The sequence below is a fragment of the Zootermopsis nevadensis genome, unplaced genomic scaffold (assembly GCF_977971745.1).
Source record: "Zootermopsis nevadensis isolate Lab colony 2312 unplaced genomic scaffold, Znev_1.0 Znev_ptg000050l, whole genome shotgun sequence".
In the NCBI taxonomy this organism is placed as follows: Eukaryota; Metazoa; Arthropoda; class Insecta; order Blattodea; family Termopsidae; genus Zootermopsis; species Zootermopsis nevadensis.
The window spans coordinates 306,018-326,659 of NW_028259182.1; the positions used below are offsets into that span (position 1 = coordinate 306,018).

The following is a 20,642-nucleotide window of genomic DNA, read 5'->3' on the forward strand; positions in this document are numbered from 1 at the left end:
TATGACAAATTACAAACAAATCAACATTACAACATGATAAGTATGTATATTTATGTTGCAAAGAACAAATTAACAAATAAATTTCTTTATTTCAAATAAATCTAAGTTCTTCTGAAAGTCCAAAACTCTGTTCACTTTCTACTCCTAGTATTTCTAACTTAAATGGAACTTACCCTGCAACCAAAACAAAGTACTACATTCTGTAAGATTTGAAGTTTTCACAGCGGTGAGTATGAAGATTTCTGTCTTCTGAGTTGTTGCGCTGTGTAGACTGGTCGATGTTAACCAACGTTTCAGAGGTCATACTGCCTCTGTCATCGCCCTGATGACGGAGGCAGTATGACCTCTGAAACGTTGGTTAACATCGACCAGTCTACACAGCGCAACAACCCAGAAAACAGAAATCTTACTACATTCTGTTTCATATTCTTTTTTATTCTTTGTGTTTCTCCAGACATGGTTAATGATTCAGAGAAATACACTCACAGAAAACTAGGAACTGAGGAAAGGAAGCACATTAAAGGAGTGTCAAATGATTAATACTTGTAAATAATCAGCTTCTTACTATGACTGATTAATTTACAAATTAAATGGTGAATCAATCAGTTAACAGGAATGTAATTTTCCATAAAGAATAATAGCTAATTTAATATTATGTGAACTTGAAACATGTATTTTGGAAACAAGCTATGGTAGGATGGTTGTGGGAACTATCCTATTATGCAACAGAAACACAAAATTATGGTCAGTGATGTTGACTCGAACAAATGTTAGGTTAAATAGTTACAAAAAATAAATGACAATATAAGACACACATATATATAATAAGAACAATACTGTATTAGTAACTGTATAACAAGTTTTATACAAATAATTCAGACTGTACATTGTAAAATATTAATCACCAGAACTACATAACCTATAAAGAATGTAAATTAATCTGGTTCTTTCAATAATTTTCAGTAACAAAAGTTCAGTCTCTGAACTGTAAGATACAGGAAAGAAAAGTCCAAGTATAAACACTACTACCATCCATTCCATGCCTGGAGAGGCACATCTGTACAATTTTGACATGTAGACTAACTATAACTACACTATGGAAGAATCTTGCAAATCCAGTGTTGCAATAAGGCACTTTAAATCCACAGTTCTTGTAAGTATTTACAACAGAAACAAAGCAAACTACTATAGTAGAACTAAAATTAAAGTAACTTACAAAAACATTCAATCAATCCAGGCAAGCTTGCTATGAAACAAATACACAAAGAAATGCAAATCTAGGTTACATTACATAATGCATTTAATAAAGCTACAAAGCCTGTATTACACTGTCCAAATGCAACTGGCCAATAAAATTTATTTGGACAAAATATGTGTATGCACAGTTTGTGATGCCCTGCATGCTATTCAAATGCAAAAGACATGCTTTGCTTGGCCACAAACAAAGCTTCCCTGAATATCACAATGACCAATACAGAGTACAATATGGTGACAGATCCCTCTTCCATGAAGATTTTGTGTATTTATTGTAGTGAATTAACATATATGCTAGCAACACATTCTGTAAACATTTTGCTGTGCTCTAGAAAATGAGTGAACAGTGTGTCAAGAAATAACACACACAACAGACCTTACAGCATTAATATCTTACTGAATACAACTTGAGAAAAATAAAGTACAATGTTGGACTAAGAAATATCGAACATTCATCCAAATTCATTACATGGCCACAGCATACTTGATTAGTATTATTTACGGACTAGAACACCATCCTGCTAACCTGAGACCTAAAACATGAATGATGTATAAAAGTTTTATCTTATTGTTTTGTTGTGTCTCATTGTTCTGTTGTGTCTTATTCTTTTTGTTGTGTCTTATGTTTTTTTCTGTCTCATTGTTTTGTTGTGTCTTATTGTAGGACCACTGCCACCGGGTAAAAACCCATTTGCAGTCAAAATAAATAATAATAAAAATTTCTTTAATTACAAAATTGTGAATGCCTGTCAGTGATGCAGTTTTATGTAACTTTGGAGCCAGTTACTCAAATGGAAACACATACTTAGGACTTAACTTCTATGCTATAAATTAAACAGCAATATTCTTAAGAGTTTTGTTAAATTCACAGTCAAAATGTAAATTACTTCAATTAATAACAATTTTGCACACATTACAATTCAACCAATGACCTTAGTGCAGAAAACTGAAAGATAAAAGACCTTATAATTTGTGCATGTTTCACATAAATAATTATTAATTGTATGTATTGTATGTTAATAACCATGTTTACAAGAGCCTGCCAGTAGTACCTATCCTGAGCCAGATGAATTCAATCCATGTTCACTCACAACTTGCAAGCAAACTCTAATGTTTAAATAGTGTTAAAAATGGGGCCAGTAGAAAGAAATGCCACTTTCTTGGAATTAAAATGGCAAAAAGTGAACCTAGACCTCTGAAATTAATAGAAAAAGTGGAGTCAATAGAATTTGTAAAAATAATGGTCCCATATTAATGTTATGATGGTTGGTACCGATAACATATTTAACTATGGATGACTACATACCAGCAGAAACACATTTTTTGTGCACAGTATAAGAGGTAAATTTAAACCCATATAAGACTGTAAAACTCTTCCATCATTCCATCATACTTCAATCCGAATATGCAATAACTCTTTGAATAAACACACACACACACACACACATATTAATGGAGTTCATAACTCACAAAATTCAGAAAACATTAAACTTTAGGTAGAAGTCATATATGGGTTCAACTAAAACCTCATGATTGTCAGAAACCTAAAATTATGGCAGATGAACATGGCAGTTTTTTTAATAAAGTATAATTGATAGAAGTCCAACAAACGTAGGATATTTATGCATGTACAAAATTTTATACTTTTTATTTCTTTAAAATAATTTTGCATAAACCTAACATCAATCTATACAGGCTATCAAGGACTAATCTAGAGCTGTCTGGAGTTGATATGATTTTCACCTTGTTACAAATATACTGAAAATATATAAATTATGGCATAAAACACAGTATCCTACTTTTCTTGGTCTTTCTGTCCATCACTTTTTACATACTCTGCTCACTGTCTGTTCACTTGAACAACATGTTTCAAACCAACGTGGCCATCATGTTAAATTCCCTGCTTCTGTGTCATTGAACTGAGGGTCTCCTCCCTGATGTCCAGAAATAATGATAACTATACATCAAAATGTTCGCTAAAAATTACAATCATTTTAACATTTAACAAAATTAAATACTTTTTAATATATAGTTTTCATTATTTCTGGGAATAAGGGAGGAGATCCTTAGTGCAATGATATAGGAGGAAACTGAACCTGATTATGGCCACATTCGTTTGAAAAATGTTGTTCAAATGAACAGAGAGTGAACAGTGTGTGTGAAAAGTGACAGACAGAAAAACCAAGAAATCAAGATAACACACCAGGATGCTATACTAAAGGCCTGATCCTGCTTTTACTGTGAAGAAATAAACTTATTTAAGAAATACAAAAGTTTTCATACTCATCCCATTCAAGGGCAATTCATATGCCTGCAAAATTACTTATAAATTTTTATTATATTTTACACCTTCATAGGGATTTATATGAAGAGGTAACAAACTAGTTCAATCCCACAACAACAACAATAATAATAATAATGGTGATGACTATGACTATTTACTTTGAAGAATCCATTTTATAAAATAGTGTTCACACAACTGTCATATCTAAAAATTGTATTATAAATAAAACAATATCATATGCCTCTTTAGACTGAATAAAAAGCATAGAAATTATTTATAAAAACAAAGAGAGGAAATTTACTCTGAATAAATGAAGAGTTACCTGTTTACATTTACTTGTAAATGTACAGAAAAGACAACATAAAATAAAATTGAATTAAAAATATTTTGATATACATTAAAAATACCATATAACTAAACTTAAACATGCATGCAAACATGCTGCCTTAGAAGACCTCCTCAGGGGTCATGCACCAAGCACTGACAGCAGGACGGGTTGTGGTGATATCCAGTGTTCTGTGGTGTGATATCACTCGCCGGAACATAGCCCCATAACTGTTCAACATGCAGCATTCCATTCCGCAAAACACAGGATTTTAATGGACATGTTAAAAGAAATCTAAAGTATTACGTGATATAAAATTTTTTTTAGTAAGCTACTCCAGAGATTAAATGCATGTACAAATTATTTCTGCACCAGCATTACAAGACTGAAACAAACTATTCTTTCAAAACTAGTGTCTGTATGGAAGTAAAAGTCATTACCATTTAGAGTATAATGTAACTACATGGGATTAAAATAAAATAAGGTTGTGACTTATGTACTCATGGGTTTGAAGGAAGTATTTTAATGAAAGTATCAGAACATGTCATAAATGAAGTAGATAAACCAATAGGATTTTGCATCTACCAGACATTACCCTCACATTGAAGTAGGACCTCAATGTAAAACTAAAACAAATAAAGAAAGACTACAAAAGAAATACAATCATTTTCAAATGACTAGTGCAGAGTTGTGGATATAATCAAAACAGTTGCTCCTGGAGCCAAGTTGTTCCATTAGCTATTCAAATAGCTTCAGAATGTGGGTTTGTCACTTCACACTGACATTGAAAGCAGCATCAGTTGAGTTGAAACAGATAGCAACCCCACGAAAAAGAAGTTCTAGCCCTTGCTGTCTGCAGAAAAGGTGTTCTGGCACACACATGGGTCCCTCCTTGGCTTGAGTACCTGGATCATGAGACCACTACTGTGCAAGACTTAGAAAACCTGAAGAATGCTATCTGGATTAAATGCCCTGGTTTGCTTACAAAGGTTATTCATCTCCATAACAAAGCACACCAAGTCAACTGGAATCACAATGCAACTACTGAAGAAGTTTAATTGGCAATATTTTACCCACACACCCCAGCCCTTGCATTTAGTGATTTCCTCCTCATTGGACCACTCAAGAAATACTTCAAAGAAAAACACTATGGACGAGACAATGCGGAGAAAACCGACATGCAGCAGTGGGTGCAAACACTGAGCCCTGATTTCTTCTCTGTGGGAATTTAACTGGCTAACTGCATTACAGCAACAAATGTCTGAATTAAATGGGGAGGCAGGAGTTTGTCTAAATTTATTGTTCTTAGAGCATCTATGACAAAGTAGTAAATGCAAATGTAACACCCCTGGAAATTACTTATCAAACAACCCCCATAAAGAGGTATTTCACTTTGGAATCTAGTGCAGGCTGATGTATGTATAAAGTTCCATAGTTATGCACACCTGGACAGACATGGTTGGAAATATAAAATTGAGAACGATTATATTCTTAACACTTTAAAGTAATATGCTACATACAATCCTAAATGTGCAAGACTTAAAAAGGAACACGTTTAGATTACATTTAAAGCCTGTATGGTGTCCACAGTCTGAGAAAATATTTCTTGAACCAAATTTGGAGAAAACTGTTGTTAAACATAACACAATTAGGATTCTTTAAAAGATATTGAGATAAGTTTATATTTATTCTGATGGTGATAAAGATGCCACACATTTTAACAAAAACTGTTACGGACATCATGATTTTATCTTGTTCAATAATTACTTTCCTTACTGTGATGATGGGTTTACTGCTTTGTATCTATTAGAGTTATACAATCCCTACATTTACTATCAGTTATGGAGTATATGAGCTATAAAAAATTCAATCAATAGGACATACAAAGATAGTGTTGTAAATCAGAGTCGGGTGAGGATATTTCATAATCTGTCACATACACATGTTCTGGTAGCATGCATCTCAAATCTAAATGGCAGTTCAGATAAATCACCAACAGAGAGGAGAATGTGTAATAACTGTACAAAACCAAAGGCTGATGCAACTAATTAAAGTAAGTGTATAAGAAAATAGCATAAAGAAATGCATTCACAATATGCACAGGGCAAAGCATTACACTTCAATTCTAATTAACATTTATCATTTAGCAGTTTAAACACTAAAAACAGGTTTGTGTGAAGCACAGTAGATCGACAGATAAATAAGGTTCATCAATTTTTGTACATGTAATATCTCTGTAATATATTGTATGTCTATGTAAAAAGGCACATACAAACAGATAGTGTCTTTAATGACAGAAGCACTGTGGCCAACTTTATATGCTATTACAATCTCTCCAACTCTAATAACACTTCATTAAAAATTGATGAAAGAACAGTACAAAGAAGAAAAGATGAAGGATGAAAACTGATTTAATTAACAAGATGTAGAGAAAAGAACTGTAAAAAAAGTCTAGATAAATTTTAAAGAACTTTATTATGTTTTGGTCAGTTCAGGAGAGTGGAACTGGACGCCTAACATCCCATAAACAGGTGTCACTACAAATTCCCCTATTCATTTCAAAACTGTCACTTGAGCTCTGAAATTCATAACACAGTACACAGTAAGAAACAAACCAAATGTTTTATTGGTTTTCATTCTAAATTCTATTGCTTATACTGACTTGTTACAGCTATGATGAGTGGGTTTCCATTCTCTGCAGGGGGAAGGAGCTTTCCCTTTGTCACAGTGTACAGATTAGCAATGAGTCAAACCCAGCCTTGTATCCAAAGAGTACAAAGTAATATTTCGCCTGGCATAAAGTGAGTACTACATGAAATTGACTACATTCTTCCTTCATTATCTCCTCCATCCATTTTTTACCTCAAAGCAAAGTGTGTACAATGGAACAAGTTTCCTTTTGTAGAAATTAAAATGTTAATGAGATAAGCCAACAAACTCTCCATGGTGATAATCCGTAATGTGTGGAAATTACATGACAAAACATGACTATACGGACAATGTGAATCCATGAAGCTACTAGAACTTTCTGGGAATAGGGGGGATATCAAAATGACAATATTAATAGGCTTGAAACAAATATAACAGTAACATCAGAGATTTGTACAGATGCATACACACATTTAAGAAGGGTTACAAATCGGGAACTAAGTTTTTATCAGACCGGAGTGATCTGCTAGCAAATTCCCACACTATTTTGAACTGGTGGAAGAATTACTTTTGTCAGCTACTGAACGTATGTGGGATTAATGATGTTAGGTAGACTGAAATATATACAGCCGAGCTATTAGTACCTAAGCCTAACTATTTTGTGGTTGATACTACTACACAGAAGTAGAAAATATACAAACTGCCAAGTACTGATCAAATTCAAGCAGAATTTTTCCAAGCAGGAGGCAATACATTTGTTCTGAGATCCATAAATTTATTCATTCTATTTGGAATAAGAAGAAAAAAAAGACAGTGGAATGAATCTATTACTGGACCTATTAATAAAAAGAGTATATAAAAGACAGCAGTAATTATTGAAAAAAATATGTTATAAACTACATACAAAATCTTATCCAACATTCTTCAGACAAGGTTAACTCTATATAGAGGCAAATTTATTAGCAGCATGGATGTTGACATAATGAATAACCTACTAATCAGATATTTGGCATTCAACAGATAATGGGGAAAAACTGGGAGTACAATGGGACAGTACATCAGCTATTTGTATACTAAAAAAAGTATATGATTCAGGAAAGAAGTATCATACATCATTCTAATTAAATTCAGTATACCAATAGAACTTGTTTGGCTAATTAAAATGAAACCTACTGCAAAGTTCATATAGGTAAACATTTCTTTGATCCATTTCCTATTCAGACTGGTATAAAACAAGGACATGTTTTATCATCATTGCTCTTCAAATTCACTTCAGAATAAGCCATGAGGACAGTCCAAGAAAAAAAACAACAATGGATCGGAATTCAATGGGATACAGCTTCTGGTGCACTAAAGTAATATTTACATATTAATATCAAATTTAGTAACACTCATACTGTTTGTATTGTAATTAGCAAACAATTTGGCATGTGGGTGATGTCACAATTGTAGGAAATTGATAGTGATTCTATTAGTACCTGAAAAAGAGTTTGACTTTGGACTCAACTGCATGACTTGAACTGCTATCCAGAACTAAACCGAGATATACATTTTCAGAAAGGCATGGTCAAGACTTGCACCATGATCTTGCAATCCACCAGTAATTGTTATAACAACCAAACTTACAGCCATTTTAAAGATGTTTGCTACTGGTATTCTGTTATTTGTTTGTAAGAATGGTTATTAAGTGATCTTCATGCTACAAAGTAAAGAGCACCTTATGGGGCAATCTATATCTGTCTCATATTTTTTGTGATAATGGGGATGGAGGTCCTATCATTGCACAATGGGATCCAATGGTTCCCACTGCTGTGTCAACAACCTGACATAACACTGGTGCAAGAATGACCTCAGACACATTAAAGCCCTGGGGACATATTTGCACAAGAATGACCTGAGGCATAAAAAATACCTTGGATCACGTTAGTGCAACAATGACCTAAGTGATGTGGCAAGAAGAACTCTTTCAGAATGTCAGTATACTCCAAAGAGTACAAATTCTGAATCTTGCTCTACAATGTTGTGTCAACTGCTGGGGTTATGTAGCACACTAAGTGAGACATGGCATGTTGCTGAATCAGGAGATATGAGAAGTAATGGTGGTGGCAGCTTATTTAAAGGTAAACTTCTGAAATTAGACTGAACAGACTAAATAAAACCACAAAAGATATCAATATAAATGCAAGTTCCTGGTGAGATTAAAACTGAGAGTATCTTGAATTAGGTTATCAATGTTTTAATAGTGAAACAATTTTGCAGCAAAAAAAAAAGTTTGATGTTAAAAGGTAAGGGCTGATTTCATGTTTCATTCCATCTTTGTGATGAACTTCAGCTCATTGAGAGGCTGAAATCCACCCTTTCAAATGTGCGATATCAAATGTGAAACAGATGTATGTAATATGAATAAAGCATAACATGCTAATAATGTTAAGACTAATACACTTGGCACAATTACTAGACAAACACAACATGAAAGTGAACAATAATGATCAATTTTATCCTTACAAAAAATGTGCCATACAATGAGACCATTTGTGAACATCACAGAGTACTATGATGCAGATTGTAAATGCCAATTAACTACCAAGATATAGTGAGATAAAGAGAGACTTCTTCAGAACAGTAAAACAGACTTCAGTGTGAAACAACAGCTATTTCCACATACCAAATTGACTGCCTTCTTTTCTGTGTCTGATGTGAAGAACCAAGTATCATCACACCATGAGTTCACCACTTCTTACAAATATAACATCAATCTGAAGATTCCAGTCCAGTGAAACTAGATGATTCAATTTCACCACTGCAGTCTGAAATGAGGGGTCTCATTCTGACCCATTATGGAGTTTTATTGTAAACTTAATACTGGTCTCTTAATATTATGTTGATGTAAGCCTGTTTCAACTGCTATACTTGTATATGAACTATGTAACTGAAAATGTCAACAGGGTGGTTTAGCGTGAAGATGATGAGAATATGATAGCAGCTTCATTACACAAATTACCTAAAACCCATCATCTAAATGGTAAAGAGAACTTGAAGTATCAACACTGCTAATAACAAATTATCCTGAAACATTTCTGTCTATGTAATAAAGTAACAAACCAGGCAACCAAACAGCCAGCCAGTCAGCCAACCAACCAATAACTAGTTAGTAAACAGAACTTGAGAAATGCATACATAGAAAGAGGCCATGTGGGAAACATAGGCATAGATAGATGAATAATATCAGAATGGAGCTTAGAGACATAATTGCAAAAGAGAAGACTGAAATGAAGTGGCTCAAGACAAGGTCCAATGGCAGTCTTTCATGAACACAGCAATGAACCTGTCGATTTCTTGACTGGCTTGAGTAACCACCAACTTTACAATGAAAACCCTGCAAGTGAGTTAGATTTAGGTTCAACACTGCTAATAACAAAGGCTGCTAAACATGATACTGAGCCAGTTCAGTCCAGTTCATAACCTTACAACCTATTTCTCTAGAATCCACTTTCACCCATCCAATGCTAACATGACTTAATAAAACTGTACAACTATGATTCTTCCCTGTGACAACTAACATACACCGAGACATTATGGACAACACTATATAGTTCAGTCAGTATAGTGACTGGCTATGGACTGGTCGACTGGAGTTCGATCCCGACCAGGGCAGAGGATTTTTCCTCTAGCCTCTGCATGCAGATCAGTTGGGCCCACCCAGTCTCCTATCCACTGGGTCCCGGGTTCATTTCCCGGAGGTAAAGCATGGCTGGGGCGTGACACTGACCACTCACTCCATCTGGTTCCGAGGTCAAGAATGAATAGGAGCTATACCTGCTCTCCCCCCAAGCACCTACATGGTGTATATTGGGACAGCTTTGCTTTTGCTTTACTTTACTTTTGTTACTTTTTTAAAACTCTCAGCATATCTTGACAGCTACCAGTTTTATACATAGCACACTTCTGCCTTCTGCAGTCATAGTTTGTAACTACTTTCACTCATATAATCAGAGATAATATAATTTGCACAAACTGCTATATCTGTACAAATGGCCTCTCGTAGTAAGAAAAAGGGGCAAGTAGCTTCTTTTACAAAATTTTTGTTCTGATGTACAACAAACACTCTTTGAAGCACAGGGGCAAATATCTTACTTAAAAATTTCTGTCTTAATAAATAACAAAACTTCTCCGAACTTTAATTCAACAATGATGTTTTGTAGTAGTGTTTGACAGAACAAAATTATAAAAGCAAATTCACCTGATGCCTTCAAGAACATGTGTTTCATTTATGCATAATGTCTAGATGCTCTCTAGGAAGCCAAATAAATTAAAATCACACACTGTAATACTCATATAGTTCCATAAATAAAGTTTCATAAAAATCTCTCAAAGGGATCAAAGTATATGTGCATAAGTTAATTTGGCATCTTAAAAAAGTGACCCTTAAAATAAATTATGGTACATGAAATATGCATATCATAATTAGCATATAATAGAAGTACTGTATAAAAAGTATCACTACAGTTTACCAAAGTATTCAATAGATACATGTTAAAATTCATTTATACTCTTGAAATTAACCAAACCAAACCAAACATAAATCAAAACAGCTTACCAAAATTTGGTGTAGTTTTATCATACCAAGTTTAAACAAAACTGATCAAGGAGTATATATACTGTTACTATTGGGCAAATGGACACAGATCTAAAAGGAGTTTTGCAGTCTTTCTTCTTGAAATGCACGTAAGTGTCCTCAATTTAAATGTAGTAAGCAGCATTAAACATTTTGAGTGCTGCACCAGCAGTTGATGCATGCATCTCCTTTTGGTGGACATTTTCCAAGGGATTTCCTACCAAAATAGTATATGCATTTCTCTAATCCAAGCTACATGTCCAGCTACATAATAAGTTCCTTTATTTAACTAATATAAATAATGAGGTTCCATATTATGTAATATCCAATTACATAGACATTTACACCCTAACAACCAAGACCTATGGTTCATCCAGCTTTATGTAAAGCTGCAGGTCTTAAAAGCTTTCATTCCAATGGCAAAGAATGATACAAAGCCAAATTTGCTATCTGTTTCCTCTCAGTGGCCTAGATGGAACAGCATGTCTTTGCTGGAATGTCTTTTCACACGAACAATCTGGCATGCTCTGTAAGACTGTTAACAGTGAAAGTTTTTATGTTTTATGTGATATGAATGTATGCTACTAAGGAATGGCTGGAGCTACTGTTGTAAACCACAGAATGAGACAAATATTTAGGATCAAGATGTAAGTTGGGCTTCAAGCAAAACTAGTGATGCTACAGGCCTTTTCAAAGCTTCAGTTCGTATAGAAATCATGTTTCTGCAATAAAATGTAAAGGCAAGAGTAAATTTACCACTGTAGGCAGACAAGATTAACGCAGTCAGTAGCCCCATAGTACAGGGGTTTAAATCTGTAACACTGCAGTTTATTTTCAAATTACTTCTGTTGTTTATTCTGAATTTCATTATCAGATTCTTCTACTGATTGAAAAGATGAAGAGAAATGTTTGGTTATGATAAGGACCACAAATTTTATTAGAGGTGATAAACAATACTGAAAACTAAAACCACTAGCATATAGCCACACCAGAATATGAACTGTTTATATGAGTTTTGTGAAAGGGTTTGGATTCAAGCTAAATTTATTTTTCTGTTATTTCCCTTTGAAGAAGCTTTTATGAATCTTGTTGTGTTTATATTTTTGTTTAGCTATTATTTTACAACAAACACAGGGATATTGTGTATATGTATCTGTTACTTGTTGTAAAACTGCTTTAATCTTGTATTCTTCTCTACATTAATGGCAGAAAACTTACTCATATTACAAACAATTTAATGACTCTACCATCTTTTGATATTCAAGTCTACAGCTACTGGAATCGATGGTCCTACACGACAATGAGCTTTTGCAGGGGTTCTCAATTGTGTTTGATTACTGATCCTGCCAGAACTCATGATTCTCTTCACTGTGATGAGGATTTATCATATTAGTTGCAGTTAAGCATGTAAAAGGAACTACAAACATAGCAACTATCTTCCAGCTTTCTTCTTGTGAAAAAGTTCATACAGTCTGAATTTTGTTTTATAATTTTAAACACTCAGATATATAGTTTTAAATGATGCATCCTGTTGTGTGTTGATCGTTAGGTTGACAGTCCATCTACACAACAATTTCTGATTATAGTTTCAATGTTTATTAAAAATTCACTACATGTTTTGACCCTCAGTCCAATTATAGCTTATCACTGATAACTACATTTACACAGTCCTGCTTAAATAGGTAAGCTGCTTAAGACACAGCCCATTATATGAAGTCAGCAACCAAAAATATGTATACAAATTAGCGGTCATATCTGTTAGTTTTGAACATGTAAAGAGAACCTTCTGAAGATGACCAGTTAAGGTTGAAACATGTAGTGGATTCTTAATAAACACTGAAACTATAATAAAATATTGTTGTGTAGCTGGTCTGTAAACCTAAATAATAACTCAGATTTGTTATGAGATTTTTTCTTAAATTCTCCATACTTTTCATACATCAAAATATACACCTAGCTTCTATGTGTTTAATTTCAAAACAAGGTTACTTTGACATTTTAACCAGAGCCTAATCACTTTAAATATATATATTTCATTATAATTAAGTATATTTTCCACATGCCCACCACTAGCACAACTTTTAAAAATATGATTCACGTATAAATATATGAGTATAAACCCTGTTTTCTCATTACATAATGACATACATGGAAAGGAAATGGGGAAGAGAGGGTACTGTCTGCACTAAGACACAAAAAATCTGTATGAATGTGTAAGGAGTTATGGTAGGCCAAAACTGTTAATGAAATAAAGGAATTCAATTTCAAAATTCAAAAGAAGGTGAACTGCATGCACATGGAATATTTACAACTTATCAGGATATGTGTCACCTTCTGCTACTGTGAACTAAGTCTACCCTTGGAACAGTAACATCACACGTAATACCACATATGTTTGGATATGTACAATATTCATGCTTATTTTCAATGTTATGATAAAGTTAGGAAATTTCTATAGAAAAGGTAACATTAAAATGTCCTACATATGTTGACATCACTCAGCAAGAACCAAAATGATGCTTTCTTCTTGCAGAAACTGAATTCCAAACATTCATTACAAATTACAGATGGCAAGGCTGGCAAATCACTAATCAACCTAGTCTCTACCCATTCTTAAACCAATATAACATTTTATTATTGCCTGCTTACTGCAAACTGTCATGAAAGGTACACTGTTTTCAAGCCATTTGTTTTCTTGCTTAATGTTTCGACAAGGACATTCATGTTACTGACCATATCTTTTTCTGATATCCATATAATCTGACTTGAGTGGCAACAATGAAATAACATACTTTCACTTTGATTATGATCACTCCACTAGACTACCTTTGGCATTAAAACTACCTATTATATCATACACATGAAATAAACTGTTTATACTTCACTAATTCCACAGAAACCAAGTCAAATTCTGTGGTACAAATGACTAAAATAGATTAACACATACAACTGGTTATGAAGTGGATAATAAGTGTTAAAATCCTGTTCTCTACGTGTTTTTCCAACACCATGTCAAAACAGCTTTGGATCTCACTCAATACTACACACTTACTACCAAAGGCTTATTCCAGCAATGAAGTAGAATGAGTGCGACAGCACCCACATATTTCAACCCACTGCAAAGACCTAGAATGTATGGCATGTTCCATATACAGTGAAACCTCTATCCATCGTTCCCGGAACTATCGTTTTCCCGGATGCATCGTCCGTTTTGTTCGGTCCCGAATACATCCCATATAAAATAATGTTACATTTTCCCGCTTCTATCGTTCCTCGAACTATCGTTTTATCGCATCGATCGTTCAAAAATCTTAGTCCCGTCCCACAATTTTCCCGCAATGATCGTTTGTGAGAATTTAAAATGCTGGGTTTTGAGATAAATTAATACCGAAAGACGCACAATGTTTTTGGAATACACAGTAGCGGTAACCTGTTATGTCGCCCAACCAGCACAGATTCTTTTGGAATGAGGGGTCAGCGGTGCAGGGGTGATAGTTGGAGAGAATGGCAGTGCCCATTGTCAGAAATTTTACGAGTTTAATTAGGGTGCACTCATATTTCGTTCCAGCGATGCCAGATGGCATGTGCAGTGTGAATTTCTTCACAAATGCTTTTATTACAAGTACAAAGGAAAGGCTGGCGGCACTTTTCATTCTTCTGGTTCATCTTGTTTCCAGCGGTTCAGGGTCTTCTACAGCTACGTTTCGTTGAGTTCGGCAGTAATAGTATTTCCATTCTTCCTGTTATTGTCCGCAAAGGGGGTTGGAGTGGTGAGGAAGACGAAGACGACGAATGCGAGCCCGAAGCTTTGCCGAGTTTTGCCGAAGCACACGCTGCATTGGCGAAAGTGAAGTCGTTCTTTTATGCGCGTAATATTAGTGAACGTGACGAAGAAAACATTTTGAACGTGGAAAGTGCTCTGTTTGGTCTAAAACGTAAAGTTTCAACAAACCAGTTGTCCATTAAAGACTTTTTTGGTAAAAAGAATTAACTTTGAAAGAGAAACATTGTTTTTTTTAAAATTTTAATGCTTTCCCGCATCTATCGTTTTCCCGCATTCATCGTTTTTATTTCCCACCCCCGCCGAAAACGATGCATCGAGGTTTCACTGTATATACCTTCAAGGCATACTGCTCAGGCAATGAAGACACTTCTAGATGGAGCTAATTTACAGGGTTTAATAAATTAAATAAATAAAGGCACCAAAGCCTGTCCCAAGACAGGTTGTGAGAGGGTGAGGGGGAGGAGTATCAACCTCATAAAAGACCAGGGTTCAGCTGGCCCAGCTGATAGCACCCTGTAAGGGACCCCACCAGGGTATGAACAAACCTGCTGCCTTGCAAGAAGGCGTTGAATCACCAAAGGCTACAGGAAGAAACCCTTATCAACATTTTCATGTTTTTGGTTGGGAAGATGGGCCTGCCACCCACTTTCCACAAAATATAATGAAGCACAAAAAATCCTAAGAATCATGCAACTAGGGTGCAAGAAATGACCATAACGGCTGTAAAAAACTTGCTATAATAAAAAATTAAATACAGTACAACCTTCATGTCTGGACAAGTGGTTGTTCAAAGAACTAGAAAACATGAGCTGTTGGATGGCTGGCAGACAGACAGACAGACATCACCCCATAAGACTATCTACGTGTGCATTATGTAACAATTCTGGTACAGTCACCAGAACTAGACCCTTGAGCTCTGTTAATCATACCAGTGACACCAGAGTTGACTGGAGGCCAATGACCTCTCCCCTACATGGTTGGATGGCTGGGGGTTCCCTAGGTAAACATCATAAATAAAGTAACCTTGAGATTTCATACAGTCATTTCTGAATGCAGGTCAACATATAAAGTACTCAGTACTGTTGTCTGATTTTAATCAAAACTTGAACATGTTGAAGAATTTTAGTGAAACTCCCCAATATTAAATTTCATAAAAATCCATTCAATGTCAATATGCCTAAAGTTAAATATCAGACCCCACATTCCTTACCTTAAATGTATATCATTCTGACTGCTGTCCCTATACTGAACAATTCCTTGCCAGTTTAAGATATTATATTCCTTTTTATCTGTTGATACAGGCTATTAAATCTGCATTCAGAATACATCTCTCAAACAACTTCATTGTTGTTCTGTGGTATACATTTACAGTTCCCATCCCTAATATACAGGGCTATTCAAAAAGATTGTCAGGGTTTTGTGAATTTTTGTGGGGTAATGCATTAAACATACGACTATTGTCATTACACTGGTGGATAGAGAAACTCTCAAAGTTTTGTTCTGTACTGCCCGCCATCCAGTAGTTACGTGTTTGGCCGCCAGTTGTCAGCTTTTGGAATCTGGCGGCTAACGGTAAGGAGAAGGCATTTTGTACTCTCAAATATCATCAAAGTCGGTCCGTTACCATTGTCCAGTGGCACTTACACACAAAATTTGGGAAGGATCCGCCCTCTGACAATTCCATTCGCAGGTGGTATGCACAATTTGTGGAGACGGGATGCCTGTGTAAAGGAAAAAGCAGTAGGCGTCCCTCCGTGTCAGAAGCGAAAGTGGACCAGATCAGAGAAGCTTTCCAATGTAGCTCTAGAAAATCAACTGAGAGAGGCAGCAGGAAACTCAGCATACCGCAACCCACAGTTTGGCGTGTGTTACGGAAGCAACTAAGAATGAAGCCATATCGCCTAATGCTGCTTCAAGCTTTAACACCTGATGACCACCACTGAAGGGGGGCTTTCTGCACTGCACTGCAACAACTAATGGAAGAAGATGGCTTCTGTGACAGGCTGATTTTTAGTGATGAAGCATCCTTTCATTTGTGTGGATAAGCTAATAAACACAATGTTCGAGTTTGGGGGACGGAAAATCCCCATTGTTACGATGAACATCAGCGTGACTCCCCCAGTGTGAATGTGTTCTGCGCTGTTTCCAAAATGAAGGTATACAGCCCGTTTTTCTTCACTAAACAGGCAGTAACAGGACTGGATATGGTCACTGAATGGCTGCTACCCCAGCTGAATGAGGACAGAGCTGATTTCATACTGCAACAAGATGGCGCCCCACCTCATTTCCATCGAGAAGTCAGGGCATTTTTAAACCAGCACTTACCGCAGCAATGGATCGGACGCGGGACTGACGTTGATCAGAAGCTCCTGTCTTGGCCACCTCGTTCACCGGACTTAACACCATTTGATTTTTTTCTGTGGGGCTACGTGAAGGATCAAGCCATTGTCCCCCCTCTACCTGCGACTATCCTGGATCTGAAGGTGCGTATCAGAGCCGCCATTCTAAACTTCACCGCTGGGACGTGTGTGGGAAGAAATGGACTATCGTGTAGAGGTCTGCAGAGTGACAAAAGGCGCACATATTGAGCATTTATAATGCATGTAAAAAACTTTCAGATTTTTCCTACACAATAAAATGAGATTCGTATTCCTACCTCAATTGTACTATATGTAGTGATTTTTTAAATCCCCGACAATCTTTTTGAATAGCTCTGTATATCTCATATTGAATTGTACAATAGCACTAGACCATGCCTGAACAATTCACACTAAGTAGGATTTGAAGTTCTCACAGTTATGAGTATGAAGATGGTTGGCTTCTGGGTCGTAGTCCCATGTTGTATGGTAGAAATTTACTAACATTTCAGATGTATTTGTATGGTGATACAACCCAGAACACAGCCATCTTCAATTCTTATCAAAATCAAAGTGAAAATATGACTTCAATGACACGTTTGTGAATTTAAATATCCTTCACACTGGGATAAAACTGGTGAAATGACAAGAATGTTTTCCATCTGACATGCACATACGTTAATAAACAGTTAGGACCTATATTGACAAAAGAAGCTACATGCTTGCTGACAGCAGGTTATCCCCACCTACATGTGCAAACACACAGACATGTGAATTACTTATTGTTACACATAGGACACACAATATGGAATCTCTTAATATTATTTGTTTGTTTTACTCTGTTTTATGAGGAAAGTGCAAATGAACTTGCCTGAACACTGTGTTAATCTCTGGATGGATTCTACTGCCCAGGTGCAGGAAATTGATGACTGAGTTTGCTGGACTGTAGAGGTGATACAATGACATAATACTCCAATTTAAAATATTTGCTATCTTTCATATAAAGAAATTGGTCCCACTGATACATCCAAATAAAATTATTTTTTAAATCTATTTCCTCCAGAAACTGATGATATATAAAAATAAACTAATACTTTGATATAACTCATAAAAATACAAAAAAGGCAGATGATATGTTTGTGTAGTTGTTTCCCTGATATTTTTTATGAAGATACTGAGCAAGAAACATGAATGTGTAAGTATTATTTACAAAAGCACGGCTCCATGTTCCAACAAAGCAAAATTTTTAACATGGATATGAAAACAATTTCAGGGAAGGCAGCTGAGAGAGAGAGAGAGACACACACACTAGTAACCCTTTCACTTAACAACCTTATGATGAATTAAGTTACAACTGAAAAGCTGTTCTAATGTTTTAAATTCATATTATATAAATGAGGAAGGCTTATCAATTGATCTCCTTCAAAGTAGGAGATGGGGATCTGAAAGCTGAATATTGCACTAAATAATTTACAGCTTACTTCATGCCTGTATACATGATAATCCTACATTCACAGCTTCCATGGCTACCTTTTTACATGAGGAATTTTATATACCGTAATGCTAATGAGACTGATTCTGTCCTAAAATGTAAACTGGAATATGTTTAGTACTCACGAGTGTTTAGTTTCTTTCATGATGACCTTTCCTGGATCGGCTTTCCGTATTTCACTTTCCCGTACCATCTCTGTTACAGACTTAAATGCTGTTGCATGTACTCTGAAACACGAAGCAAAGTAGACATTACACATAAAACACAACAAAACTCTCATTTACACAATCATATAACCTTTCCAAGGTAGATACTCACACTTTATATGTTATATCTGCTATTAAAGAAGCAAATGGAATAAGGAAGAGACCAAGCCAGAAGACAGGAGACGTATACATCATGCGATCCATCCCCAACATCACTGCTCCCACTGGCAATGATGGCCAAAAATTGCTGAAAAATGGAATATTTACAATTCAAAAGTGAACATTTACTGTTTGGAAGATGTGTTAAAATGGTGTGGATGTGATCATGCAATGAGTTAGATAAAGGTGTCAATATGTCAAGAATTACATTACCTTGACTCTCAGCACACCGCAGCACCAATTAAATTTTGTTCACACCATCCTGTAAGTTCCTGCTATCTACAGCAACTGCACATAACAACTTCTGATTCATATATCATAAAAAGACCCCTACTTAACTGGTGTAAATGGGGCTGGGTGGTATGGCTATTAGTCAAAAAGATGTTTAATATAAACCTACATTCTTAAATTGTAGAAACAATAAATAAATAATTAATAAACAGAAAGTAATGAAAACTGAGTGAAAAATCATCACTATCATATACTAAGTATAACAATGATTTATAAGACACTAGAAAAGCTATAGAATATGTACTTCCATAAAATACTTCATAAAACTTATTTCAGAAAAAATACACATGCCTGTCATACAAAAGACATCAGTAGCCATAGCTAATATATCACACACTTAAACTCTGCAAGTAAACTACAAATAACAATAACAATGATGAAAGTATTGTGTTCTCCAGTTTTGGTTTTAGAAGTATCTTCTTTTGAATATATGAACCCTCTTGTCACATTCTCTCTTGGACTTGAAGATTATAGATGATGGGCCTGTGTTATTTTACACTGTTTGCTTCAACCATATTATAAAATGTAACTTCTAAAAGTTGTCACATAGCCCAGACTGAACAATGCATTTCACAACACCAGCTCACCTGTACATGACTAGGACGATAAACCACGTGGCTATGGAGCCCCAGATAGCAAGATGTGTAAGCCACGTCCATGCATTAGTTACCAGGCCTGCTTTCAGGCACACAGTCACCACCACATACTACAGGGAACATAAAAAACATTACATTACATATAGTGTCATGACCATGAAAAAACTCTGTTGTCTCAAAACAATAATAATGAAACCCAAAATCAAAATTTTGGGTCACAGTTATAAAAGGTTAGAGAACAGGGCAGTTTTTGTACAGCACATTACACAAAATAAAACTTTCCTTACCTTTGGAATTTAGCCACCTTTCTTTTATTCTATAAATTTCTGGGCATTATTATCATATAACAGGTTATTCTGCTAAATCTAATGATATCCAAGACTCTATCTTATAATATAATAGGCAATATTTAATGCATTTTTATATTAATGTTTCATAAGCCCTTTAAACTAGTAAACTAATCTGAAATGTTAATCGGTTACTTTTTTTAACTTCTACATCAACAAATGTTTTAATATATTTCTCCACACTAAATATCTACTGCAGTTGCTTTGCTTTGTAAAAATCTTTAATTCTGCAAATTATTGGTGATCAGTATCACAGTCAGTCAGCCTTTCTATAAGATCTGAT

At 35.2% G+C, this 20,642-nt stretch overlaps 1 protein-coding gene across 26 annotated transcripts in view; it reads right to left on the reverse strand.

Moving 5' to 3' along the window:
- Positions 1–20,642, reverse strand: part of ATP8A (ATPase phospholipid transporting 8A1) — a 95,963-nt gene that overhangs the window by 16,628 nt on the left and 58,693 nt on the right. For 13 of the 26 annotated variants that reach the window (XM_087360856.1, XM_022061037.2, XM_087360846.1 and 10 more), the window contains 4 exons: positions 20,004–20,122; positions 19,079–19,213; positions 18,886–18,987; positions 18,140–18,211 (listed from right to left, as the gene is read on the reverse strand). In XM_087360856.1, coding sequence (XP_087216982.1) covers positions 18,140–18,211; positions 18,886–18,987; positions 19,079–19,213; positions 20,004–20,122 — 428 coding nt within the window. Of the gene's footprint in view, positions 1–26; positions 9,340–17,236; positions 17,470–18,139; positions 18,212–18,885; positions 18,988–19,078; positions 19,214–20,003; positions 20,123–20,642 lie in introns of those variants that run through there. The other 13 variants (XM_087360860.1, XM_087360859.1, XM_087360858.1 and 10 more) reach the window with 7 other exon arrangements.